Source organism: Candida albicans, chromosome R (assembly GCF_000182965.3).
Source record: "Candida albicans SC5314 chromosome R, complete sequence".
Lineage (NCBI taxonomy): Eukaryota > Fungi > Ascomycota > Pichiomycetes > Serinales > Debaryomycetaceae > Candida > Candida albicans.
This window is the reverse complement of record NC_032096.1, coordinates 1,731,034-1,755,406: the sequence shown is the minus strand read 5'-3', so window position 1 is coordinate 1,755,406 and position 24,373 is coordinate 1,731,034. Positions and strand designations below refer to the sequence as shown.

Genomic DNA, 24,373 nt, shown 5'->3' with positions numbered 1-24,373 from the left:
TTGTCATTTCTATGGACTATGGTTCCTCCAAAAAAAGATGCATTTGCAGATTTATTTCAATCTGCAAGTAGTGGAAATAGCACTAGCAGCTTGAACTTAAAGCTCAACAATTTGTCACTATCAGAACGTCAAAAGTTACAGCAACAACAACAACAACAACAAAGACAACAAGCTTTTCAACAACCTACAAAAAACAATCTACTTCAATCTCAATCCCAGAACAATTCCGTCAATTCAAGCTGGTCAAACATTGATATTTTGACGCCAAGTAGGACAGCTAGTCCAGTAAGCAATAGTGGAAATTCCGAGCTGGGTGTTTCACTTCACCAAACAGGTATCTTGTCGGCCCAACCAGAAGATCCATTTCTGATCTTTCTAGAAAGCAAGTCCCAAAACCTGTCTAGTAAGTCGGACCCAACCCCTGTTAATAGGGACAACTCAAAATCAGCTGAGATTTCTTTGTTGGACGATGATTTCACCGATTTTTTCCAAGAAAGTAAATCGGCTTCGAAGTCAGTTGCATCTCCTTCTATACTGTCACAAACTTCCGAAGCAGAGTCCCACCTGACAGTTCTGCATAGCAAGAGAGCTTCAAATAGAGCTAATGAGCAAAAAGATTTTGTTGTTGCTGAATTGGTTGACATTGGATTTAGTGTCGAAGATGCTAATGAGGCCATTAACAAAAGAGGGTTAGATTTGCAGAAATGTGTCAATTATATTATGAGTAAGAACTCGGGCAATTCAAACACGGACATGGTGGAGAACGGTGGTTCTGTTCTAGGTCAGCGTTCCGAAGGAATAAAATTGAATGAGTTGGGCACCGATTTAGTTAAGAAAGCAAACAGTTTCTACAATTTTTCTAAACGAGCGGTAATGCAAAATTTGGAACAATTCAGCGGTCCTAGAAGCAACAATGACAACATCCCAGCGTGGATGAAGACGAAAGAGAAGTATGAATCAGATGCAATGGAGAAGAAATATGGAGGCGAGGAGTATGGAACGGACGAAGAAAACATAAATCAAAAAGACATAGAGCGCTTTATGAAACAACAAAGAGAACGGAACAGAGATAGATCCAGAGCTCGCTTTGAAAATTGGATAGACGGCAAGCCAAAACAATCTCATCCCTCGTCTAAAGAGTCAAGTCCAGAATTACCACAGAGACCGCTGAATTCAAATCGCCATGGCATTATGAGCTCGCAAAAGAGAGAGCCACCTAGACGCAACGTGCAGCAGAAAGCAAGTATTGAATTGCCACAAAGACCAGCAAGAAAAAGTCAAGTTACTGCACCTCCAGAGAGGCCCACTTCCATAAATCATCATGCATCCGACCCAGTTTCAGTTGACTCTTCTGTAAACAGTACTACTCCCGATGAGGATTTGCTTGGATTGGGAACTTCGGGCACATCAAATGGTAGAAATGCCCCTGCCCCTGGGTCTTTTCGTGATTCAAGCCCTTTGAATCAGTTTGTTTACACTGATTACACTACTGCAAAGGAAAAAGCTACAGCTGCATATAAATCTGGTGATTATACCACTGCGTTAGAATCCTACACGATTTGTCTTGGCTGTTTGCCTCCTAATCATGAATTGCGGATTGTTATTTTATCAAACTTGGCTTCAGTCAACAAGTTGCTGGGGCATTTGAAGGAAAGTTTGGATAATATCAAAGATGCGGAAGCATTGTTCTTGCCTCAAGAGATTTTGAGTGATTATGAAATTGCAGACAAGCTGATCAAGTATTGGTGTACTAAATTGTTCATGATAAAGGCAGAAGTGTTGGAATTGTTAGAGAAGTACAGCGAGGCTTTGGAACAGTACCTTGTTTTAATAAGACAGTTGAATTGCAACGATAAGAAAGTTATGGACGGTAAGCGAAGAGTCGATAAAATCGTTAACCCACAAAATTACAAACCGCCTAAACCAAGTGTGTCGTCGCGTGCTTCTACACCTTCGAATAAGACTCCTGCAGTTGAAACAAAACGGCCAACTAAGTCAGGTGACGACGAAGTTGATGCTTTGACTAAAGACAAGATTGAAGACAAAATTAGATCTTGGGCAGACGCCAAACAGAACAATCTTCGAGCCATGTTGACTAACTTAAATGAGATTATACCTCCAAATATCAGAATGAGTGAGAAATTGCGTAATTTAACTACCAACGATTTGATGCTACCAAAACAAGTAAAGATCCAGTATATGAAGGTCATTAGCAGCATTCATCCTGACAAATTAGCATCCCAAACCAAGGACAATAGGGAACTGGGGTTGATATGTAATGGAGTCTTTATCACTTTGAATAAGCGCTGGGAGGCATTTAAACAGGAAGAGAATATATAGTAATACACGATATGAATAGGCATGCATGATAGTGTTTTGTAACTCGAAAACAGTGGTGCTCTGGTTTTCTCTTTTTCTCTTTTTTTTCGTGTCAATTCATCAATTTCTAATAATGCGATGACAGAAGACATCGAACCAGTGAAAAAAAAAAAAAAAAAAAAATTCGGATAGTCTGCTCTTAGCTGGAACAGTTTATCCTTAAACCAATACTTCATCCACAATGCATTTGATGTACACCTTAGATGCCGAAGGCAAAAGAATCTACACTTTGAAAAAGATATCAGAAGATGGAGAAATCACCAAATCTGCTCACCCAGCTAGATTCTCCCCAGATGACAAATACTCCAGACAAAGAGTGACCTTGAAAAAGAGGTTCGGATTGTTACCAACCCAAAACTAAGAGATTGCAGACCCACAAACAGTCATTTAATTCCTGGGAGTGATATTTTTATATTACGATGTTGCTTGGTTTTGTTCTTTTGTACATTATATACTGTTGACCTGGCATAAACCAATCCGCAAAACTTTTTTTGGTTTAAATGGAATACACAAATAGTAATACATATTAAGTATTGTTCATGATACTATATCTAGAAATTATAGACTTTGGAGTGTAGTCAACCCACGGCTCTCCTGTCATTAGAAAGAGCCAATGCTAAGGTGAGCCGTCACAATTCAACACTCACAGCAATATAATTCAGGCTCTTTGAACAAGGGTGAGTTCGTACGTCTATATAACACCTTGGTTAATGAGGACTAGCAGTCTGTTTTCTTTTTATTGGCACTCATTCTCTCTTCTCAAACAACGGCTCCTTCTTCAAACCAGTCACCTCTAAATTGTACTCAGAGTTCCGAATATAGTTTTCCCACATCTGCGATAATATTTCTGTTTGTAAATTGTTGTTATTGATCTGCTGTAAGGATTTGTTTACCGCTACTACCGACTCATTCAAGCTTTCCTGTTAGTAAGTTAGTATTACATTGTTGCTTTTGACTGCCTGCAGTTTCTAGTTTACTGGAGCTGTTAGACCCAATACAACGTACCATATTATTAATTATTCTTGACAATAACGCGTTATGCGTCTGTTCGTGAGGATTTTCCATTGTATCAGCACTATTTCAATGTAAAAGGATAAGGTTGTGGTTGTTGTGGTTTTAAAGCTCTCCATTTTATTTTGTTTATTTTTTTTTCTTGCTTGACTTGAACCGTGCGCGATTCGTTGTGAAAACGATATTTGCTTACCAAACTCGACTGAAAAAGTATAATATTCCTTTAAGAAAGCTTAAAGCAGGTTACATTGCATCAAGAGCTCGAAAGAAGATCTTGGTATCTTTTGGCATACAATTGACTAGAGCATTTTCTGTGTTGTCGTTTCACTGAACGAATCCCGCTAAATTTTTGAAATCTAAGTTCGTCTGAAAGTTTCTGATTGCAAGGAACACGTTTTAGATCCTTGAGCGTTATTTACTTGTCAAGAAGTTGTGCACTTGTCTTTTGTGATTTCCTGTTATATTCTTATGCACTTTATGGAAGTGCATCATCATGTTTAATTCTAAACCTACAGTAAGAGCTTCAAGTTTTCACTCGATTAATCATGTGAAGTTTATATGATTAGGTAATCCGGGGCTAAGGATTAATTTAGCGCATTTATGACTAATAAGAATCTAATCAACAACTGATTTAAACTTCTTCCACCCCCCCAGAAGAAAAATGAAAACTGAAGCAGCCGTTGAAGAAGCAAAAAAAAAAAAAATTTGCGCTAGATCTGATCTTGGAAGTTTATCTTCATCCATAAAACACAACATTATCACTAACAACAAGATGTCTAGTTTCCAGCTCACTGATGAATCTGACAATGACCAAGATTCCGTGTTAGAGTTTGAAAGATTGGAATCAACATTGCCCCCTGCTTTAAAAAGATCCGCATCCTCATTATTGGAAGCAATTCAAGCATCCCCCACAACTCCATTGCACAATCCTATTTCACAATCCGGGAACTATCACGCTCATGATGAGTCTAGCTTGAGGTCCCCACAACCACACCATGTTCGTGAAAACTATCACGCAAGCACATATCAGACAATTCCTGGAAGAACACCACTGGCTACCCCAAACTTGAAAAACTCAAACTTTAGACAGCATTTGATCTCCAAATTGTCAAAGCTGGAGAATGGTAGAGAAAGCTCGCCCATCCCATTGCCCAAGCCAAGATTTAACGAGAGCACCTTCAAGCCCGCATTGAACACCAAACAGTCTTCGACCGGGGTCTTGTGGGTAACGGAAAGGGCCGCAGAGTATGGGTACGACTCTGAGCATGTTGGTGATTGGGCTAACTTGGGGCAAGGTGCACCTGAACACGGTGACACAATTCCCGGGTCTTTTCCTAGACCCAAACAAATCAACTTGCCAGTAGACTATCGTGAGTACGCCCCAACTGCCGGTATCAAGGAGCTTCGTGAGGCCGTTGCAAACTACTACAACGAAGAGTACCGTCAAGGCAAAGCATCAAAGTACACGTACAGAAACGTATGTATTGTACCAGGAGGAAGAGCAGGGTTGACAAGAATTGCCACGATCATTGCCGATTGTTATTTGTCATTCTTTCTTCCTGATTACACTGCGTACTCGGAGCTTATTGCCACTATGAAAAATTTCTCTCCCATTCCGGTGCCTTTAAAGGAAATGGACAATTATGAAATGCATCTTGATTTGATTAGGGATGAATTGGCCAGAGGGATGAGTGCATTGTTGACATCCAACCCTAGAAATCCAACTGGAAACTGTCTCTCTAGGGATCAGTTGCAGGAATTGCATCGCATGTGTCGTGAAAAGTGTTTGATTATCATGGACGAATTCTACTCGCACTATTATTACGATGAGGGCTGTACTGGGTCATCTATAAGTTCCGCTGAATATGTCGAGGATGTGAACCGTGATCCTGTATTGATTTTAAATGGTTTAACAAAGGCATTTAGATTGCCTGGGTGGAGAATTTGCTGGATTTTGGGACCTGAAGACTACATCAATGCTCTTTCTTCTGCTGGATCGTTTTTGGATGGTGGGTCAAATTCACCTTTGCAACATGTTGCTGTTGACTTCTTGCAGCCATTGAAAGTGAAGCAAGAAATGATGGCATTGCAATTGCACTTTAAAATGAAGCGTGACTATATCATTGGAAGATTGTCAAAGATGGGGTTCAAGTTCACCAAGAAAACTATTCCAAACTCTACATTCTACTTGTGGTTGAATTTGAGTCACTTGCCAGGGAAGTTGAGCAACTGTTTGGGCTTTTTCCATGAATGTTTGCATGAGAAGGTTATTGTTGTTCCTGGGTTCTTCTTCTTGATTAATCCACAAAACTTGGCTCATATGGAAGAGATTATTTGGTATAATTACGTTAGAATCAGTTATGGACCTGAATTGCACCATTTGGAAAATGGTATGGACGGTATTGAACGTATTTTGGACAGGTTTGGGTGCTTACCATACGATATCAACAGTTAGAACTATCTGTAGAAGTATACAATAAATTAGAGTTGTTTTTTTTGGTTGGTAATTGTAGCATTGTAGTGTAGTTACAAACTCGGGCGTTCCAAGAAGTGCATTCACTAATGACTAACGAATATTTGCATCTCGCTGCGTACAAATAGTTTTATTGGTAAACGGCTTTCGTTGATTTCAAATTATATTAGAATACAGAGGATGTTTTAAGGTGCAACAAAGTAATACTGTAGGTTAGAGGGGATTGTAGTAGCATGTAGTATTCTGTTTTTCTCTAAATTTCGTTCAATAAAAGTAGCTTGAAACAAAAATGTTGTAGAACGAGTACCCAATATCAAGTATATGTTTCTTCCTTCCTCTAAAGTTGGTTTTAGGGAATATGTCATCACTTCATAATAGGAAACATGGTCATGAGTATTCCTCAATCACCGAGTGTTTTCAAAATCTAATAATGCTCGTGTTAAAACAAACAGGTCTGTCTTCATTGTGACAAAGTGTTAGCCTTACTGATGATAAATAGTAACTTAAATATCATGAGAAGCTAGTTTATAAACTATGGAGCCGCGATTAGGAACCCACAAATATTCACAGAACACTCAATTAAATGCGAAAGTAATTATGTCTGGCACTTGGTTCTTTCAATCCGAGGACGATTTTATAATTGAGTTCTTTGCAAAATACTTCAAATACATAATTGTACAATCATCTCACACTCTCTGGTATGATAACTTCAATACACCTATTTACTCTTGTGCAACTGAGAAAACTGAAACAGCCGTTATCAGTAACATTGGGTGTTTGAAGGTATTTTTGTTGGTTGCGAAATCAAAGTATGGCACTTTTCAAGACTCCAGATGGCCATCCACTACGCACAATAGTGTCAATCACCTTCCAAGAAATAAGTGGTCGAGCTTTACTACCAACAGTAGCTAAGTTGCAAAGCTATTCAGCTATAAATAATGTAAACAAAGTTGATCGTTTTCACAAGGATATAAAATTTGGTACAATATTGCTGCAAACTCTTGTAGAAAAACTTTTCTACTAAAAATTGCTACTAAGTTTGTCACAGTATGATTAGACGAACAATTACAGGTCATAATAACTACATTAACTAATTTGCTACATCATACAACGTACATCAATCAAGTAAAAAAATCGCCATGCAACCCGTTCCTAACTTCAGAAAGAGTAAAAAACAACCACTTGCTCAGCTTCAACACATACAAACACTTTCAATGCTTGTGTGGATCTTAACCAGAAACGCTTAAATGTCAAACATAGTAGATGCACGGTTGGCTCTACTCACTGACATCTACAAAACAAACTTCCAAAGAACACAACACAGACGTGGTACTAGACAAACACACAATCTCAGGACACAGTGTTCTCTTGTAGGAAACAAAAATAGCGTCACTTCCTGGCATTAGTAAGAATAGAGAAATTGTAGATTGCCTATCATATCCATTATTTCTTTACAACTTCCATCCACATCAACTTTCATCAAGCTTTCAGTGCAGCAAAAATACACTAGCAAAAAAGAGCAACCACCTCCATTTGGAAAATTTCCAAAGCTGTTCCACCTCCTATGACCTTTTGTTGTTCCTATGGCTTGACAAATTCCACTACAAGCTAGAAACCAAAGCAAGACCAGCAGTGATTTCACAACGATTTAGTTACCAACAGTCTACCTCTCGTATCAACTACAGCATCTCTGTTCTTCAAAGGAAGCGACCACAACCAGGGGATGTTGCTTTTCCACGACAAGATAACTGATTACCATGTGATGCTCAAGCACACGGTCAAACTATTCCGAAACTAGCTGCAACTGCGATACAAACAGCCAGATAACAAGACACTGTCAATTTTCCAATGCAACAAGAAATTTACGCTATCACGAGGCATTCTACCAAACTGACACTGAGAAGTACCATGCATCAAAACAATGCTGCACTAAGTTGCTGAATGCTCAGATAAATACACAACTAGATCTCTTACTCTATGAATTCATACTAAAATATGCTCTACAAAAAGCTGATAAATTACCCTTTATTAGTCGTTATCATTTTAGATCATAGCTAACATTTACCTTTTCCAAACTCAAAGCATTACTCCTATATTTTGCTATTGCGAAAACGTTAAGAATTACTAAACACGGGTTTCACCTTCCACATAGTCCAACCAGTCTAAGACACACCAGACTATTAAATCCACAACATTGACGATGTACTTGCTTTTTCTTCTAATGAATACCTGACATTCGACAGCAAAATCCAAACCATCCAAAAACTACCACAACAATACGCAAGAGTATTTGACAAACAATGTTTGCTACCCTATTGACACTAATACCCGACATTTGTAGTATCAACCAACATCATAAAACCGTTACTATATATCAAATCCCACATCGCAAGCAAGTCACAGAACGTTGCGTTCTGAATCCCATTGATAACAGGTTTCCTAAATTGCTCAAATGAATTTATATGACTTTGGATCCTTAGAAAGTCTCTATCTCTGCATGCTCCTGGCCAACACTAGCGCCATGTTAGGCACACCCCACAGACTTTCTAGCCCCACCTAAACATTCGATCTAGCTGGCAGCATCATCTAAAACTGACAATAAACACCTGAAATAACTCCCAGCAACATATTTGTTAACCAAAGGAACCACACTCTAGCATGAAAATTAGTAAGGTTCGGTAGAATAAATTCTACACAAATCATCTTTACGTCCAATATCAAGTCTTATACCTATACAGAATGCGAATGCCCTAAATAACCCCCCAACAATTTTTATACAATCTAATAAGTCTCGATTGCCGCATCCTGTACAATACCATGTCAGTCAAGCAAAACAGCGACTTGATGAATACCGCAAAAATTAAATTCCATTGTGAATAACAACTTGTAAAATAAAAAAGCATCAACATTGATCTCCAAAACCTACACCTCGTTTCCCATTCATAGAACCGAGACATCAAGTAGAAGTGAACACCCAAAACAAAATTTAGCAAACATTTCCGCTAAAATCATTGCAACCTTGTCAATCTACAACGACAAAGAAAACACACCTATTTTAAAAATACCCATTATACAGGGGCACTTAAACACTGTCCAGAAAGCTGTACAATCAGACACTCAACCTACGTGACAACAATTTCTTTAAGCCCTTACCAACATTGAAAAGACACATAAAGTGACTATCTCCATCTGTCAGTACATAATGATCTACCACAGTATATGCCGCTTGTCAAACGACTACCACATTGAGAGCAAACTCTATGAATGACCTACAGACTAATACCTTTGCCATTAGCTGCTCCTCAAATCTACCAGGAATTTGTACGGTAATGTATTGCTTTCACGTATGATAGCAACCAAAAACTGGAAACATTCAGTATAGTATGTAACTTCTTGAGAATGGACTGACGTATAGTCTGACTCACACTAACTTTCGATTCACAAGGAGACCATAGCTAATCAGTGAAACCATAAATTAGCACGTAAACATGCAATTGTAATTAACAGCAAGAACAGAACTTACTGAATAGAGTGTTACTAAGTTTCTAGTTAAAAAAAAAACGTCAACTCAATGAACGCATTCAAATCAACCAGATACACACTATTAAGCTGAGTATAACCTAGTTGCAAAGATCTATTGTAGTATGCAATAATGTTTTTGATTGAACTTGTATCAAAGATTCAATATTTAAACAAACCATCTGCAGTCGTTGGTTGTTAGTAAGAGTGACGAGGTATTTTTCATACATGATATCGAACGAACTCACCATCTTAACACTAAGAAGTATAATCTCAGGCTAGCAACACCGTGTAATACCCTGATTCGCCTAGGATTGTTTTGCTGGTTAACCAATGTTCCCCAGAGATTTGGCAACGCCATTTTCTTGTATTACTGATCTAGTTGGTATTACAAGGAATACAATTAGATGAGTTGATTAAGAAGGGCAGGTATATTGAATTAGACAGGAAATGCCAATAATTTACAAGTTTATTTTCTATGCTAGTTGTTCATTGATTGAAGCCATTATTAGAATTGTAGAATTGATATTGATTTATGTATTTTTGTGGTTATCGCAATTCTGCGCTGTGCATTATTCCACTGTTCTGTATTTGGTTAAGTTGAATAAGCTCGGTGTATTGTAGAATTGTTTTAGATCAATGGATCTAGCTGATATAAGGATTGCATGTATTTGGTATTAATGTAGTATATATATCTATTGCCATCCAGGCTGGTCTCAAAGGTAGAGGAACTTTTATTATGCGATATCACAAGGTATATCTCCAAAAGTTTTAGGCGGCTCCTCAATGTAATTTTCTGATATGAGCCTAGTTTTTAAGCAGTCCAAATTTGTATATAGCGATATATTTTTAATGACAAAGATTAATGCTATTCGGCAGCATGAATTTGAATTATCACATGTGTGGAATGGTAGTGATTTCGCAGGATATAGCTGTTATTGGTTAATGTAATTATTCGAGACACATGTTTGTGTGGTTGCAAACTTTTAATTGAATGGTTTTGTAAGAATCAGTCTTGCCATCTAGTTTGAAAGTAATGGAATAATACTTTTTGCAATATCGCGAGTCCTCTAATTGCAAGTTATGTGACTGTTTGAGTTTGGTCTTGATTGCGTTTAGTTGATTGGTTTTGCAAACCAGCTTTTGGTCTTAATTTGAGGAGATTTTATAGAGCTGTTAGAAATTGATTTGCATTTCTAGTGTACGTAGAATACGCTGACTGTTGAATGGTTAGTATTTGAGATGAAGCAGTTGACGTCAAGAGATGACAGCCATCATGAGCGCTTTGATATGATATCGTTTTATTGCGTTAGTTTCTACAATGGTTTGGGTAAAATGTAATGTGAAGTGGTGGATGGTGATGGGTTGCTGTAGAGTAGGTCAGATTTCGTTCTAGGATAATTCGTGTATCTATGGTTGGTAACTATAGTCCTGTGGTTTGAGACATCAAGAGTATGAGACTTGTTCGATGAAATAGAATAGATATGTTACTTTGGTATTCATTTATATAGTTATGTAATGAATGTGCAAAAACAAAGGTTATCGGTGTTGCAGATTTAAGATAGTTAAGTAGCGCTGTAGGTAATATTTATTGGGATAGGTGTTGGGGTCTCAACAGTATTATATTGATTAAGCTTGTACTATTAAAGTTAATTGCATTGGTATTTTATTTGAGGTGTGGAGATTAGAGGTTTGCAAATGTTATTGAGTAGGGAGGATTGTATGCCATTGGCATCTGTAAGTGCTGGTGTTGGGAGAGGCCGAAGATAGTTTGTTGCACGCTTATGAACTAATCTGAATACTTCATTTGTTTTTGAATTGTGGTCTTCATATAGAAGGTATATTGGTGATAGTTGAATGAGAGGTAGTACTGTGCAAGATTGTCATAATCTATTGATCTAGATAAAAATTTAATCATGTTTTCCATAAACCATATCTTGACGGGGTAGCATATTTCAGAAATTCGAGGTATTGAGCTTCTCTAGAAATAGTATTGGCTCCATGATAGCATGTTGATAATTAGTATAGCTGGAAGAGATTGTTGGTTACTATTTGTAGAGATATTACTAATTGATTGACTTGTGTTCCGAGGTTAGAGTCAGGCTAGTTGTCCGAAGGTCAACTGACAGTATATCTAGAACAAGGTGGTTCTGATCGGTGCAAGTGCAGTTTTAGATGTGATTCCCGGAGCAATTGAAAGATGGAACATAAAAGCAATTCTGTGCTTGGTTTGCAGCACGAGAGATTGGATAAAGGGTTTGGAAGCAGCGCTATGTTAGATACTGTGTTTTGAAATTAGTGTAGCATTTGCGTCGTTGTCTCTCTGGCATTTCGCAGCCTATTCGGTCTGGTTTGAAAAGGCAAACCTTAGTTTTGGTTTGGTTGAAGTTGTAACTCGCTTTGGAATAGTTTCGCTTTGTGCTTGACCACTTCGTGGTATTCAGTTGTTTTGTTGTGGAAAAACAATATTCCCTAGTTGTGGTTGCTTCGTTTGAAGCACAGAGACGCTACAGTTGATACGAGAGGTAGACTGTTGGTAACTAAATCGTTGGAAAACCACCACTGGTCTTGCTTTGGTTTCTAGCTTGTGGAGGAATTTGTTGACCCACAGGAACTGTAAATGCCCATTACGAATTCACAGCTTTGAAAATTTGCCAAAAGCAGGTGGTTGCTGTTTTTCACCAGGGTAGTTTTGTTGTAATGAGAGCTTGATGAAAGTTGATGTGGATGTATTTTTTTGGAAGCAATTTGTAGAGATAAGATGAAGATAATAGAGAATCTACAATTTCTCTGTTCTCCCTGATACCGGGTAGTGCTGCTATTTTCGTTTGCTACATGAAAACACTGTGTCCTGATATTGTGTGTTTGTTTAGGAACACGTCTGTGTTGTGTTCTTCGGGGGTTTGTTTTGTAGATGTCAATGAGAAGAACCTACGGTGCATCCGCTGTATTTGGCATGTGGACGTTTCTGTAGCTGAATTACTTTGTAGCTTATCTGCTATAGATAGTAAAGATTTGCCACTAACAACTCTGAAAGGTGAATGGCACGGTGATGAATGGTGGTGGCCATCTGGAGTCCAGAAAAACGATATACTTTCAGTTTTGCAACCAAATAAAAGGAAGAAAATAAATGATTACCCAGTAGTGTTGATAACCGTTTTTGACTTTAGGGTGTTCGTAGTGGCACACAAGTAGGTAGGCACATTGGTGTTGGAATACCAAAGAATGTGAGTAAATTTACTTTATTTTGTAGTGGAGCTATTCATTTATACTTTGACTAGAAGTGCATGGATGCGTTAGAGCAAGTGTTCAAGTGTCTTGATTACAAAGAAGGCTTTAGTTTGCAATACCTTAATAGAAGCAATATGGCTTAGTAACAAGAACTCTACGGAAACTTATCTTTGATTATTTGATATTAAAACAAAAGCAAAGGACTGTGTGTTTTTAGAGTTTTTAATTGAAGGGTTTATTACATAATGTTAAGATGGCCAACGGTACTGGACGTGGCGAATGTAATTGAAGCATCAGAGTTTAGTAGAATTTAAGAGGCACGATTCAATAGAAGAATAAAGGATGAGTATCGAATCCGATATTTTGAAAACAGCAGAATGTAGACATGTTCTGCTCAAAAGGACTGAATATTATATTTTTCATTGTTCTAAGAACCCTGAGATCAACATCATTGGCCTGTCAAAGAATAACCGATGTCCCAGCTTTGCTATGCTGTGAAAGCATTTATGCTTAATACAATGGCATGGCAATTTCCAGACTTGAAATCTTATTGCAGTCACTATAAACAGATATCCCAACAAAATATTTGACTTGAAAAAGGGGTTAACAGGACACTCTATCATTTGGGAGTTTTTGTATAGTTAATTGACTTTTCTGTCGTTCACGGATTTCCAAAGGTGAAACTCTTGTGTTTCTTGTCTAGTAACGTAGAATTTCGCAAGGATTGAATTCATTAGGTGGTTATCAATGAATAATCTTGTAACGAATAGTGACAGTGAAAGTACTATTGTTGGTGTCTTGAATGCGGGCAAAAACTCCACCTCCACGTGCAAGGTTAACATTACTACCAGGTTTGATGTGAAAAATCACAAATTAAACACACAGTATATAGCTAAAAGGGGTATTTTCTTCGTGTTTGTACGGTTCTTTGTGTGCTTTAATCCTCTGTATTCGGATCACATGGTTAGGGCAGCCACATAATCCTATAACCCATATGGGAATATTTGGAAAGAAACCGTTGCAGGTTCAACAACAAACAAAACAACACATGATGCAAATAGTTTAGAATAGCTGCACAATGATAGCACATTCAAATGGCATAATGAAATTAACAGTCGTTGTGAATCTAACCGTCGCAAGCAAACTACCTACGGCTCAAAATTTGTGGTGAGATTCTAAAAATTGATACTCCAACGATGGTCATCGTTTCAGATGGAAAAAAAAAATTATGCAAGAAAAAATAATCTGACAAAAATGAAATGGGAAACGAAAAATAAGATAAACAAAACCACGGTGTAAATTGCCTTGCAGAATATATTTATAATACCAACAAACTCGTTAGGTTCCAAAAATCCCTTTTGAAGATTTTTGTAATATCAAGAGTTTTTATTTTTGAATCACGGATAATCATAAACACCAAGATCAGAAGAAAGAAAAATCCCTGGAGCACGAAGACAAGAGGATCAGCAACACATAACAGAAAGAGATTAAAAAAAAACAAAGGTTTTCGTCAAATTTAAACTGAAACCATTGTCCACTTTGTCATAAGTATGTATATAAATATTGAGACGTCTGCCCTTGGCTGTTGATTGGTATTTATATCAGAAACCTTGCTCTTTAGTCTTTCAACAGATATAAGCGCAGATTGATATATCCATTATCCAATTATACATAATACAGTGACTAACATAAGACAGCAGATATTAGTATATCAAATATAGGATATTTGGACAGGTGTACGAAAGATTCATCATACCAAGCTATGTTGTACAGAGTATCTGGATTTTACAAACGCCACACCCGAAATTTCACCAATATTGACTATGGTTACTACATTAGAAATTTTATCCACCATATAGCATCAAAAATATATCCTTATGCCAAGGTTGTGCTACCCAATTTTCGGGCAGCTCACTATTTCTACATTCTTACCTTGGTCATTTTGGGGTCGATATTGGTGTATCCAGTAAAGACATGTGCATATATTGATGTTTTGTTTTTCACGGCGGGGGCGTCTACGCAAGCAGGTTTGAATACCGTCAATGTCAACGACCTATCCCTATACCAACAAATTGTATTGTATTTGTTGGCCACTTTGGCGACGCCGATATTTATTCATGGCTCCTTGCTTTTTGTTAGACTTTACTACTTTGAGCGTCATTTTGATAATATCAAAGAGCGTTCCTTAATGGATTATAGAATGAGAAAGTCTGCAACACTTGCAAGGTTGGGATCTGCACCAACAATGAGTTCAACAAGATTAAACACTTTCAACAACCAAGTATTGGGTTTTCAAGAACGAGAGGCAGAGAAGGGTTCGTCTTCATCTCCTCAGTCATCTTCATCACAAACAAGCCAGCCGGTTCTGACAGCTTACAATGATCAAGGTGGGAATGATATAGAACACCATAGTGAGCCTTCAGACAGCGATGATGATGAGAGTGGTAATGGGCCTGTTACTTTCCAGGAGAAGATTCATTTTGAAGAGCCACAGAGACCAAGATCTCAACGTCGACACAGCCGTACTGATTCTGGTATCAAGTTCAGTGCTTTGCCTCATCCGAGAAGAAGGAAGTCGATTGACCCTGAAGATATGTACCGATCGATAAACATGTTGCAAGAGCATAAGAAAAACCAAGAGGCTAAATCCAAGGGAATTCAGTTTTTGAACATTGGTTCTCCGGTCCGTAGGAAATCACGCAGTTCAAACATTGAGGCTTTTCCAGAGGAGGATACTAATCCTCTGCGTGGTGATGAGATCACTCCAGCAACAAATAGTGTCGGTACTGGCAATAACGACGAGGATGAAGATGATATTTTGATTATCAAACCACCAATAGAAATAGAGAACTCAGATGAAGCAAACCCGATTTTCACCAAGAAGAAGAAACTCGCATCACAGATTCAATTTAAAGAGACCCCTGGGAAAGCAAAGAAATGGATTACCACGAAAACGCGCAAACATTATAACCCTTGGACAAGCAAGTTGAAGAAAACATTATCAAATTCAAGTAAAAAAGGGTCTCTAAGTGTTGTGCCGACAGATACCGAGGATGACAGCGAAGATGAAGAATATGCATCGATAGATTCTGAAACCAGTGATATCTCAGATAACGAACATGCTGCCGACAACGCTGAAGGAAGCGATGTTGATAGTGTAGGGTCATACGAGGAAGATGAAGATGAAGATGAACACAATAGTGATGACGATGATGATGGTGAAGGTGAAAGGAGACTAGGAAATGGCGCATCTTTAACCAAAGCTCAATCACATTTGGTGTTGCCATCAAAGGATGAGACGGGTGGAAAGAAATACACCAAGAGGAGCAACACACTCGATACTCCACAACAAAACACAAGCGATGGGCGCAAAATTCGAAAGAAAGCACCAAAGCGGAAAACCCCAAGAACACAGAGAAATGCATCTTTCAATCAACATTCGAATGTCTCAATTGGTGATGGTTCTATAGAAAATGTGGACACGAACGATTCCTACCAGAGATTGTCGCGAACAATGAGTGGCAATTATCTATCGTGGACGCCTACTGTTGGTCGGAATTCTACGTTTATTAAGTTGACGGACGAGCAGAAAGAGGAATTAGGAGGTATTGAGTATCGGGCAGTTAAGTTGTTGATCAAAATTATTGTTGTCTATTATGTGGGGTTCAATATTATCCCTGGTGTAATGTTGCTGATATGGATATATTGTATGCCTCACTATAAAAACTTGATGATAAGCAGTTCCATCTCACCCGCCTGGTGGGCGTTTTTCACACTGCAGTCGTCATTCAACGATTTGGGGCTCACTTTAACGTCCAATTCGATGATGTCTTTCAACCAGAATGCGTTTGTACAAATCCTTTGTTCATTTTTGATTGTTATCGGTAACACGGGGTTCCCAATATTATTGAGATTTATAATCTGGGTCATGTTCAAAACAGCAAGACCATTATCTTTGTACAAGGAGTCCTTGGGGTTCTTATTAGATCATCCACGTCGCTGTTTTACGTTGTTGTTTCCTTCTGTTCCTACTTGGTGGTTGTTCTTTATATTGGTAGTATTGAATGGGTTTGACTTGGTCATATTCTGTATACTTGATCTCCATGATGACACTTTCAAAGGGGTTGATATGGGGTACAGGGTTTTGAATGGTTTGTTTCAAGCATTCTGTACTAGAACAGTGGGATTTTCAGTAATGGATTTATCGCAGTTGCATGCAGCGACTCAGGTGAGTTACTTGATCATGATGTATATTTCTGTTTTGCCCATTGCTATTTCCGTGAGAAGAACCAATGTTTATGAAGAACAGTCGTTGGGGGTATATGCCAAGGAGAATGCAGAGGGTGTTGATGAGAGTGCGCCATCAAACTATGTTGGGTCGCATTTGAGAAACCAATTGTCATATGATTTGTGGTATATTTGTCTAGGGCTATTCATAATTTGTATTGCCGAGGGTAAGAGATTGAAGGAGCAGGACCTACGTTTTTCGATTTTTGCAGTTCTTTTTGAGATAGTCAGTGCATATGGTACGGTGGGGATGTCTATGGGATATCCAGGCGTGGACTGCTCTCTTAGTGGTGAATTCAATGTCATTTCAAAGTTGGTGATTATTGCGATGATGATAAGAGGAAGACATAGAGGGTTGCCATACACTATCGATCGTGCTATTATGCTACCTAACGCGGCTATGAAACGTCATGACAGATTGCAAGAAGAGCACGCAATCAATAGACACAATACTATGGAAAGAACAACCACACTAGGTCGTGTTGCCACTTTTGGAAATGGTCCAATCGACGGGGGCAATAATTTGTTAACTCGAGCAATCACCAACATCGAGCACAGATTGAGGAACAGAAGAGATGGGCGGTCTGAGAGTCTGACTGTGAGTGAAGATCCTCGTTATGTAGTAAGAACTGTGAGTGAAGTATGATTTCATGGTACCACTTTTACGTATATCAAACTATACAATGCATTATCTATGTAACTTACTTTTGTAGATCTTGGTTACAAGTAATTCTTTCTATTAGCTGTTCTTATGAATCTTCTCATCTGCCACTCGACATCAGCATCTTTGTTGTCAGGTAATCCTAGTCTGATTTCATACAATCTCATTTCGAAACGTGGGCCAATCTCACTCAACTCCACTGAATCCTTAGTTTTGACGTAAACATGGTGTCTCACCGATATGTAGTCATCGTTATTGACAAATGTTATTACTCTGGAGCTATCTTTCTTGACACCTGGAGGAAACAAATGTTGCAATATTTTAACCACACGCTTACCCAAGTCGGATTGGAAATTCTCAAATATTAAGTGAGGATAGGACTCTGAGACGTTTCCCAAGTTTGGCAAATCGTGTCTTAGTTTGACATTATGTAACGTGAAAATCGCAGTTGGGCCATGAGGAAAGTGGCTTACAGTTAAACTTGATGGGACACCACGATGCTCGTGCAATAAAATCATATCGGAAACTTGCACTCTATTACAGGTACTTACCAAATCTGAGATTATATAGTTTCCTCGATTCAACTTCAAGCTATTTGGAAACATTAACTTGATTTCTTTCAGGAATTGTAGCAACTTGACAGATGGATCACGGGATGTGGTAATAACAACTTTTGGATCAGATATTCCCGACAACCGACTGTATTCGTCATCAATTTCTATTTGTTCACTTTCATCGTAAATAAAATCACGTTGTAATTTTTCATCTTCGGCAAGCTCCTTTGATAATGATTTTCCACTTGCTAGAGCTGCTTTCAATTGTTGTCTTTTTTCTGTTAAGGAAGATTCCTGAAGCTGTAAAGCCTTTCTATAAAGATACTCTCTTCTTTCTCTAGCCTGTTTTCTTATCATAGCTTCTGAGGTTTGTCTTATTATATTTAAACCAACAAATCAGGTGGGAAGTGTAGACGAATTGTTGTGATGAGCTATTATAGAATTATTTCTTTTCTTTATTAATTTTTTTTTTTTGTTAGGATTTTTGCGATGGTATTTTGAAACTTGCACGACTGTTCTTGGATATTTATCAAAGAGCTACTACACAATTGTTCCACCAGATATTTGAGCTCATCTAACACAACAAGTTTACTCATCCATGGTTTCAAATTTGCGAGACTACTAAACAACGTGATAAATAAGTTTTATTTATATTAATATCAAACAACAGAAGAGACTATATTGCTATGAACCAATTAGAATCAGATGAAAGGTAAACAATTATTGGTAATTTGATTGTGTTGCACTAATTGAAAGTGTTGCTATCCAATACTCAAACAGCTAACCGGGGTTGAATGAATCTTTTCGAATCATTGATATCAGAGGTTTTGGTTGGTAAAACGTTATTGGTCTGTGGGATCATAAAGTTATTGAAGTAGTTGTCGACTTCTTTCAACCCATCAATGGAATATTGAGAAACTTGAGCAACATGGGAATCTGGTCTTATGACCAAAATAACACCTTCGCTCTTACTGATACCATAGAAGTCATAAATGTCGACACTGCCTTCATGATATGTATCTCCTACCCCTGAGTACAATCTCCAATAATCACAACGACGCTTAAAGTCGAGTGGGTGAGTAAAGTCTGGAAAATCAAAGATTTCAACTTCGTGTCTGCTGGATCCATGGACCGTGATAACGTCAATAACTGAGTTGGCAAATGCATTGACGGGGGTAAATTTTTTGGCAAAGAAATGCTTTGAGTCCAAGCAATCCTGAAACTTGTGCAATGTTTTCAAGTTTTCAGGGTATTTGACGACGTCACCAGGAAAAATCAACACTCTGAACCTGCCATCAGAAGCAAGACGATCAGCAATATGAACTGGTTGGCCATTTGCTTGGCAAATAATATTGCTGCTATTCAACCTTCTTCCAATAGGGACTTTGGCAGCTTTTTGATCCATTGTACAATCATTGCTATCGACTGGTAATGCACCTGTTTTTGAAACCAACAACGAATCCTCGTAATCAACTATAGTACCAGATGCAAATTTATTGCCTTCAAGATAAACTTGGTGGAACTCGTCCATGTCAACGCCATCTAATATATCAGAATTAGGAATCATTGGTTTACCACTAAACAAACGAGACAATTTATGATCGAAAGCAATCAAATCACGAGCAACTTTTAATCTTTCCAGTTCATAAGTGGACAAGATTTCTGGTTTAGCTAATCCTTTACAGACCAAAGCCAATTTGAATCCAAGATTATAAGTGTCTTGCATAGAAACGTTCATTCCTTGGCCAGCTTTAGGAGAATGAGTATGGCATGCATCGCCAGAAATGAAAACACGGTTTTGCTTAGAAAACTGTGGACTAATTCTTTGTCCAATTTGATAGCCAGTGTACCAGCTCAAGTCTGTCATTTCAATGGTGTAAGGCTTGAATATTTCCTGAGCTTGTTTAAGGATAGATTCTGGAGTGATTTTCGACCGATCGATTCTACCTTTGGTTTTGGCTTTGGTGTCGTCAACATTACCATTGAATTGCTTATCATCGGCTTTGGTGGCTGGATCTCTTTCCACTTCTTTCAATTGGATATAGAAGCGGACCAAATCATTTTCACGTGGGATAACCATGACGGAACCAGAATCTTTCAGATGAATGGCACAACGGTTTCTAATGTCAGGGAAATTGGTGATGGGGACCATATCTAAAACCCCCCAAACAAAATCGGTTTGTTCTCCTTCCATATCGATATTTAATTGCTTTCTCACCCAACTGTGGGCACCGTCAGAACCAACAACATATTTTGCGTGAATGACCTCGTAGTCGTGCTCGTTGGTTTCATCTATGTTTTTATAAAACTTTTCTTGATCACCATCAAAGGCACGGAAAAGACCATTGGCAACCTTGCCATATTGTTCAGGTTTGGCAGCTTCTGAATTCAACTTTGTAACCAACACTTCAACAGCATGAGCCTGTGGGTTAGTGGCTTTGTTGGTATCAATCTTGAGGGAGATTGGCAACAATGGTCTTTCGACCTTGACTTTCCCATCAGAGAAATAATCAATTGAGTTTTCAAACCATCTTTCAACATTGCCTTGGTGAATCACTGATTCGGTATATCTGGATATACCTGGGATGGTATCGGCAACTCTGGAATTTCTAATCAATTTCCCAGTTTCATCAGGTGACCAGAAACACATGTCAATGACATGATTGGCCATTTTCCAACTTTGGTCTAATGTTGCAAAATCAAATGCTGGTTCGGAAAAGGACTTGAAAATTTCCAACGAACGGCTTTGTAAACCATCGGCCTGACCAGCAAACACTTCGTTGGATCTTTTATCGATGATTCTAAAAGGTATTCCACACCTTGCCAACCAGGTTGCACACATAAGACCTGATGGGCCAGCGCCAATAATCAATACATCGGTTTGAGATTCTTTGATAGCCATTTTATTTTTTTGGAGAAGTTAGCAGATTTATTTGTGGGTTGTTTTCTTGTTATTTGTCGTTATACTTTTGATGAATAAAAGTTAAGGTTGAGTAATAGCAAGAATGGAAAACAAAAATCTTGAATATCATGAACTAGTCTGCCCTTTATATATAAATTGATATGGTTTTGAATTGATTGTGCTTGACACTTTTTTTTTTTTGACAGTAGTTTGTATTTTTTGTATTTCCGGTGCTTGTGGGGAGAGCTATGACAGAGCTGCAAAATATTGTTATAGTATTCATAACCACCCTGAGTTTCCACTATTTCCGAAATGACAAAGGTGCTGAATGGATTTTCATTATCAACACTTTCATTGGTAAATATAAACCCCCCCACAAACTCGAAACCAGTATAAGTGGTGGTAAGCCATATGTAAATGCTGGTTATATCTTGCAGACTTTACAATTACAAACATTTAACCTTTCTTTCCTTTGTGCTAACTGTTTATGGCAAATAAGTGTAGAAGCAAGCAAGCTAACTCAAAATAAAGACTTGGAATTAGACACTGTCCAGTCCGTGTAGATTTAGAGACTTCTTGAAGGACTTTTCTTATTTGATTGTTACATGGAATTTAAAACTGATCTTTGCCCGTATGTTGTCTTCCCCACATTGAAGACAGTAAATATGATTTAATAATTCCGATAATACTTTTCCAGTATGACACTCAACATATATTTATTCACCACTCTAGTTACAGCAATTAAAAAGTTGCTATTACTAACCACAAACGTTCTTATTAGTATTACAGGATTTGTATATAAAATAAATAAAAAATCCACTTTTCCGGAACTATATCATTTTATTGCATTTGTGCTATCTAATTTAGTACTATATCTCTCATTCAACATCTTTAAATCCCATCCCCACATCATCAATGCAACCAGGCTTGTTTTTCTTTAGTTTGTAATTTTTATTAATCTTTTCGAATGAATATTTTTTCTTTTATCCGAGCACTTGTGTGTATGAGGAAGATTTTGAGGAAGATTTGCAGCAAAAAAAAGACAAAAAGACAAACAAAGAAGGAGGAAAAGAACATAAACAGATTCTAAATGTTAATAAAAGGACCAAACTATGGTGGAACTGATTTACACTTTTCGTTTGTAGTCATTAAATACATGCAAAACTTTCGTATATTGAGAAAACTACATCTCTCAATCAATCTGCTTTTCCCATACCTACGTAATTAGAATATACTTATACAAACTTCAAACACTTACCATCCTTTAAACAAATTTATTTCACATTTAGGGAATAGTAATTATAAATTCCACGTTGACTGAATTCAACAGGCCAGCAATAAGAGTCGTCTATACTCTTTTTACCCTTGTAACCATTCAAGTTATAGTACCCAATAGAACAGTTTATTTTGCGACTACCATACTTTAGAAACTCAGGTTTTTTCACAGTGTTCACAATTTTATTACCGGTTTCCAAGTCATAAAACACAAGATTTGATGTTTTGGTGGTGTGTGGCTTGTTGGCTACTTCATCAGTTTTATATATCCATGCTCGTCTCCCTTCATTGTCGTAAAACCTCCATGTAGTAGGTGGGGTCAGTTCTCCGATAAATGACGTTTGTAAAGGTGATATTCTAATAAGGTCGCCATTTGCAGTATAGTCGTATAATGCCTTGTAATCATACTCAATAGCAACAAGCCCACTATAGAAGTTCTTCTTCATAAATGCTGATAAGTTGGATGTTAACAGTTTGATTCCACTTAAATCAAGATATTTAATGGTGGTGTTGTCTTTCATAAACTCATTCAACTCTTCAACTTTGAGGTGTGCGTGACTGATATTCAAACTTTCCAACTCGGCAAACTTGGCCTTTATTGTCAATAATATTTTGTAATTAACAGGCATCCCTCCAATGTTCAAGTATTTCAATTTTGGGGCTTTTAAATGTTTTAAAGTGTATAATAAATATATATCTGATAATGGGCTCACCACATTAGAATCGATTTGCAAATTGAGCCATTGTAACGATCCCCGATTTACTGCTGGATGATCTACCAAAAATTGGATCAAATCCTTGGTTGTCAATTTTGAGCATCGGGCAAGCGACAAGTGTGTTAATTGAATATCTAATGGAAGTTTTAATAATACTGGCGATGTAATCGACGTATGGTTCAAATCTAATCTTTTCAAATTGACTAAATGTGGGAATACTTTTTCAAAGACCTCCGGAGCCAAGTTTGAACAATCATGGAAAGATAATTTTGTGATTGATAAATCTTCTCGAGTGATTTGCAACTCGTTAAATGCACGAGCAAATAATTCTGAGCTGGCACCGCAGAAATCTAATGCTTTTATTTTGGGTAGTTTGTTAAACAAGTAATCCAAAACAGTCACGTTCATGTCGTCCTGAATATTTTCCGATGCTAAAAACTCCAACAAGTTTGGAGTCATAGAAAGAGCGTGAGAGATGGTTTTATATGTCACCATTTGTATTTCCTGATTCATTCTTCCCGTTCTTCCTAAACCTATTGATGTGAACTGTTGAAAATCCATAAACTCGACGTATTTGCCAATAGTGGGGTCTGTGATTAAATTATGTAAAAACTTGTCAAATGAATGTGGTCGGTTGAATATTGTATACTTGTACAAAAAGCAGAGGGATAAGCTATGGAACTTTTTCAGCAACAATGGGATTGTATTGGCAAATTTTTCCAAGTTGGAATTGATTGATGATATGTCATTGTCCACATACACATATTCAATAATATTATAAAGTATTTCCAATGGGAAAGAAAGCAATGGTGAAAAAGGTTCCTCTTGTTCACTTTCAGTCGTCATCACTACATCCTGATCTTCCGGTGCATCTGAAATGACATCCTCATTGTCTTCTTTTTCCGTTTCCCCATCATCCACCGACGATGCTGGTGACTGAGGCTCAGCATAATACTGTCGCTTCGACAGAGACTGGTCAGAATAGTAATTATATGATTCGTTTGAAGTGACAGGACTCAAAAAAAATGTGGATGGATATTGGTGTGGGTCATCGGGCGGGGAAGTGATTGGTACAAGGGATAAATCATTGTCTGGTTGACGCCGCTGATGCACGTCTGGCAGCAGGAGCTCTTGCTGTTTTTTAAACACACTGGCTTTAATCTTGTCAAGGTACTTTCGATGCAGTAAATTGAAATCCATATTTTTGACTGTTAGTCCTAATGTGAATGGTTAAGGGATATGGCAAGCAAATAAGGAGGAAAACCAAAGGAAAACAATAAACTTTAAAATACAACAAAAATTGAAATAATTAAATAATTGAAACGAAAGAAAATGATTGTCGTGGAAGTGGAGACGAATAAACAA

General features: G+C 37.7%; 8 protein-coding genes across 8 annotated transcripts, besides 1 other annotated feature; 4 read left to right on the top strand and 4 right to left on the bottom strand. All coding sequences in view use genetic code 12, as the record gives it.

Annotated features, from left to right (window-relative positions):
* Nucleotides 1-18: 18 nt before the first annotated feature.
* FGR32 (Fgr32p) lies at nt 19-2,340 on the top strand (the record flags this gene model as incomplete). The annotated part of the gene is made up of 1 exon (XM_709127.2): nt 19-2,340. The coding sequence occupies one exon, from the start codon at nt 19-21 to the stop codon at nt 2,338-2,340; it is 2,322 nt and encodes a 773-aa protein (XP_714220.2).
* Nucleotides 2,341-2,560: 220 nt separating this feature from the next.
* On the top strand, nt 2,561-2,740 carry NOP10 (snoRNP complex protein; the record flags this gene model as incomplete). The annotated part of the gene is made up of 1 exon (XM_019475559.1): nt 2,561-2,740. The coding sequence occupies one exon, from the start codon at nt 2,561-2,563 to the stop codon at nt 2,738-2,740; it is 180 nt and encodes a 59-aa protein (XP_019331104.1).
* A 385-nt stretch (nt 2,741-3,125) lies between these two features.
* On the bottom strand, nt 3,126-3,444 carry DAD4 (Dad4p; the record flags this gene model as incomplete). Its single annotated transcript, XM_019475558.1, has 2 exons — nt 3,126-3,299; nt 3,385-3,444. The coding sequence occupies 2 exons, from the start codon at nt 3,442-3,444 to the stop codon at nt 3,126-3,128; spliced, it is 234 nt and encodes a 77-aa protein (XP_019331103.1).
* A 718-nt stretch (nt 3,445-4,162) lies between these two features.
* CAALFM_CR08000CA (uncharacterized protein) lies at nt 4,163-5,845 on the top strand (the record flags this gene model as incomplete). Its single annotated transcript, XM_709131.2, has 1 exon — nt 4,163-5,845. One exon carries the CDS (start codon nt 4,163-4,165, stop codon nt 5,843-5,845), a length of 1,683 nt encoding a protein of 560 aa, XP_714224.2.
* Nucleotides 5,846-7,900: 2,055 nt separating this feature from the next.
* Nucleotides 7,901-12,320: a centromere ((CENR) Centromere region of Chromosome R; each centromere mediates a single kinetochore attachment although it binds multiple (four) Cse4p-containing nucleosomes).
* A 2,055-nt stretch (nt 12,321-14,375) lies between these two features.
* On the top strand, nt 14,376-17,546 carry TRK1 (Trk1p; the record flags this gene model as incomplete). The annotated part of the gene is made up of 1 exon (XM_709134.2): nt 14,376-17,546. The coding sequence occupies one exon, from the start codon at nt 14,376-14,378 to the stop codon at nt 17,544-17,546; it is 3,171 nt and encodes a 1,056-aa protein (XP_714227.2).
* Nucleotides 17,547-17,620: 74 nt separating this feature from the next.
* Nucleotides 17,621-18,472, bottom strand: IMP4 (snoRNA-binding rRNA-processing protein; the record flags this gene model as incomplete). The annotated part of the gene is made up of 1 exon (XM_709137.1): nt 17,621-18,472. One exon carries the CDS (start codon nt 18,470-18,472, stop codon nt 17,621-17,623), a length of 852 nt encoding a protein of 283 aa, XP_714230.1.
* A 415-nt stretch (nt 18,473-18,887) lies between these two features.
* On the bottom strand, nt 18,888-21,017 carry CAALFM_CR07940WA (uncharacterized protein; the record flags this gene model as incomplete). The annotated part of the gene is made up of 1 exon (XM_709138.2): nt 18,888-21,017. The coding sequence occupies one exon, from the start codon at nt 21,015-21,017 to the stop codon at nt 18,888-18,890; it is 2,130 nt and encodes a 709-aa protein (XP_714231.1).
* Nucleotides 21,018-22,291: 1,274 nt separating this feature from the next.
* Nucleotides 22,292-24,208, bottom strand: CAALFM_CR07920WA (uncharacterized protein; the record flags this gene model as incomplete). Its single annotated transcript, XM_709140.2, has 1 exon — nt 22,292-24,208. One exon carries the CDS (start codon nt 24,206-24,208, stop codon nt 22,292-22,294), a length of 1,917 nt encoding a protein of 638 aa, XP_714233.2.
* Between the last annotated feature and the right edge of the window lie 165 nt (nt 24,209-24,373).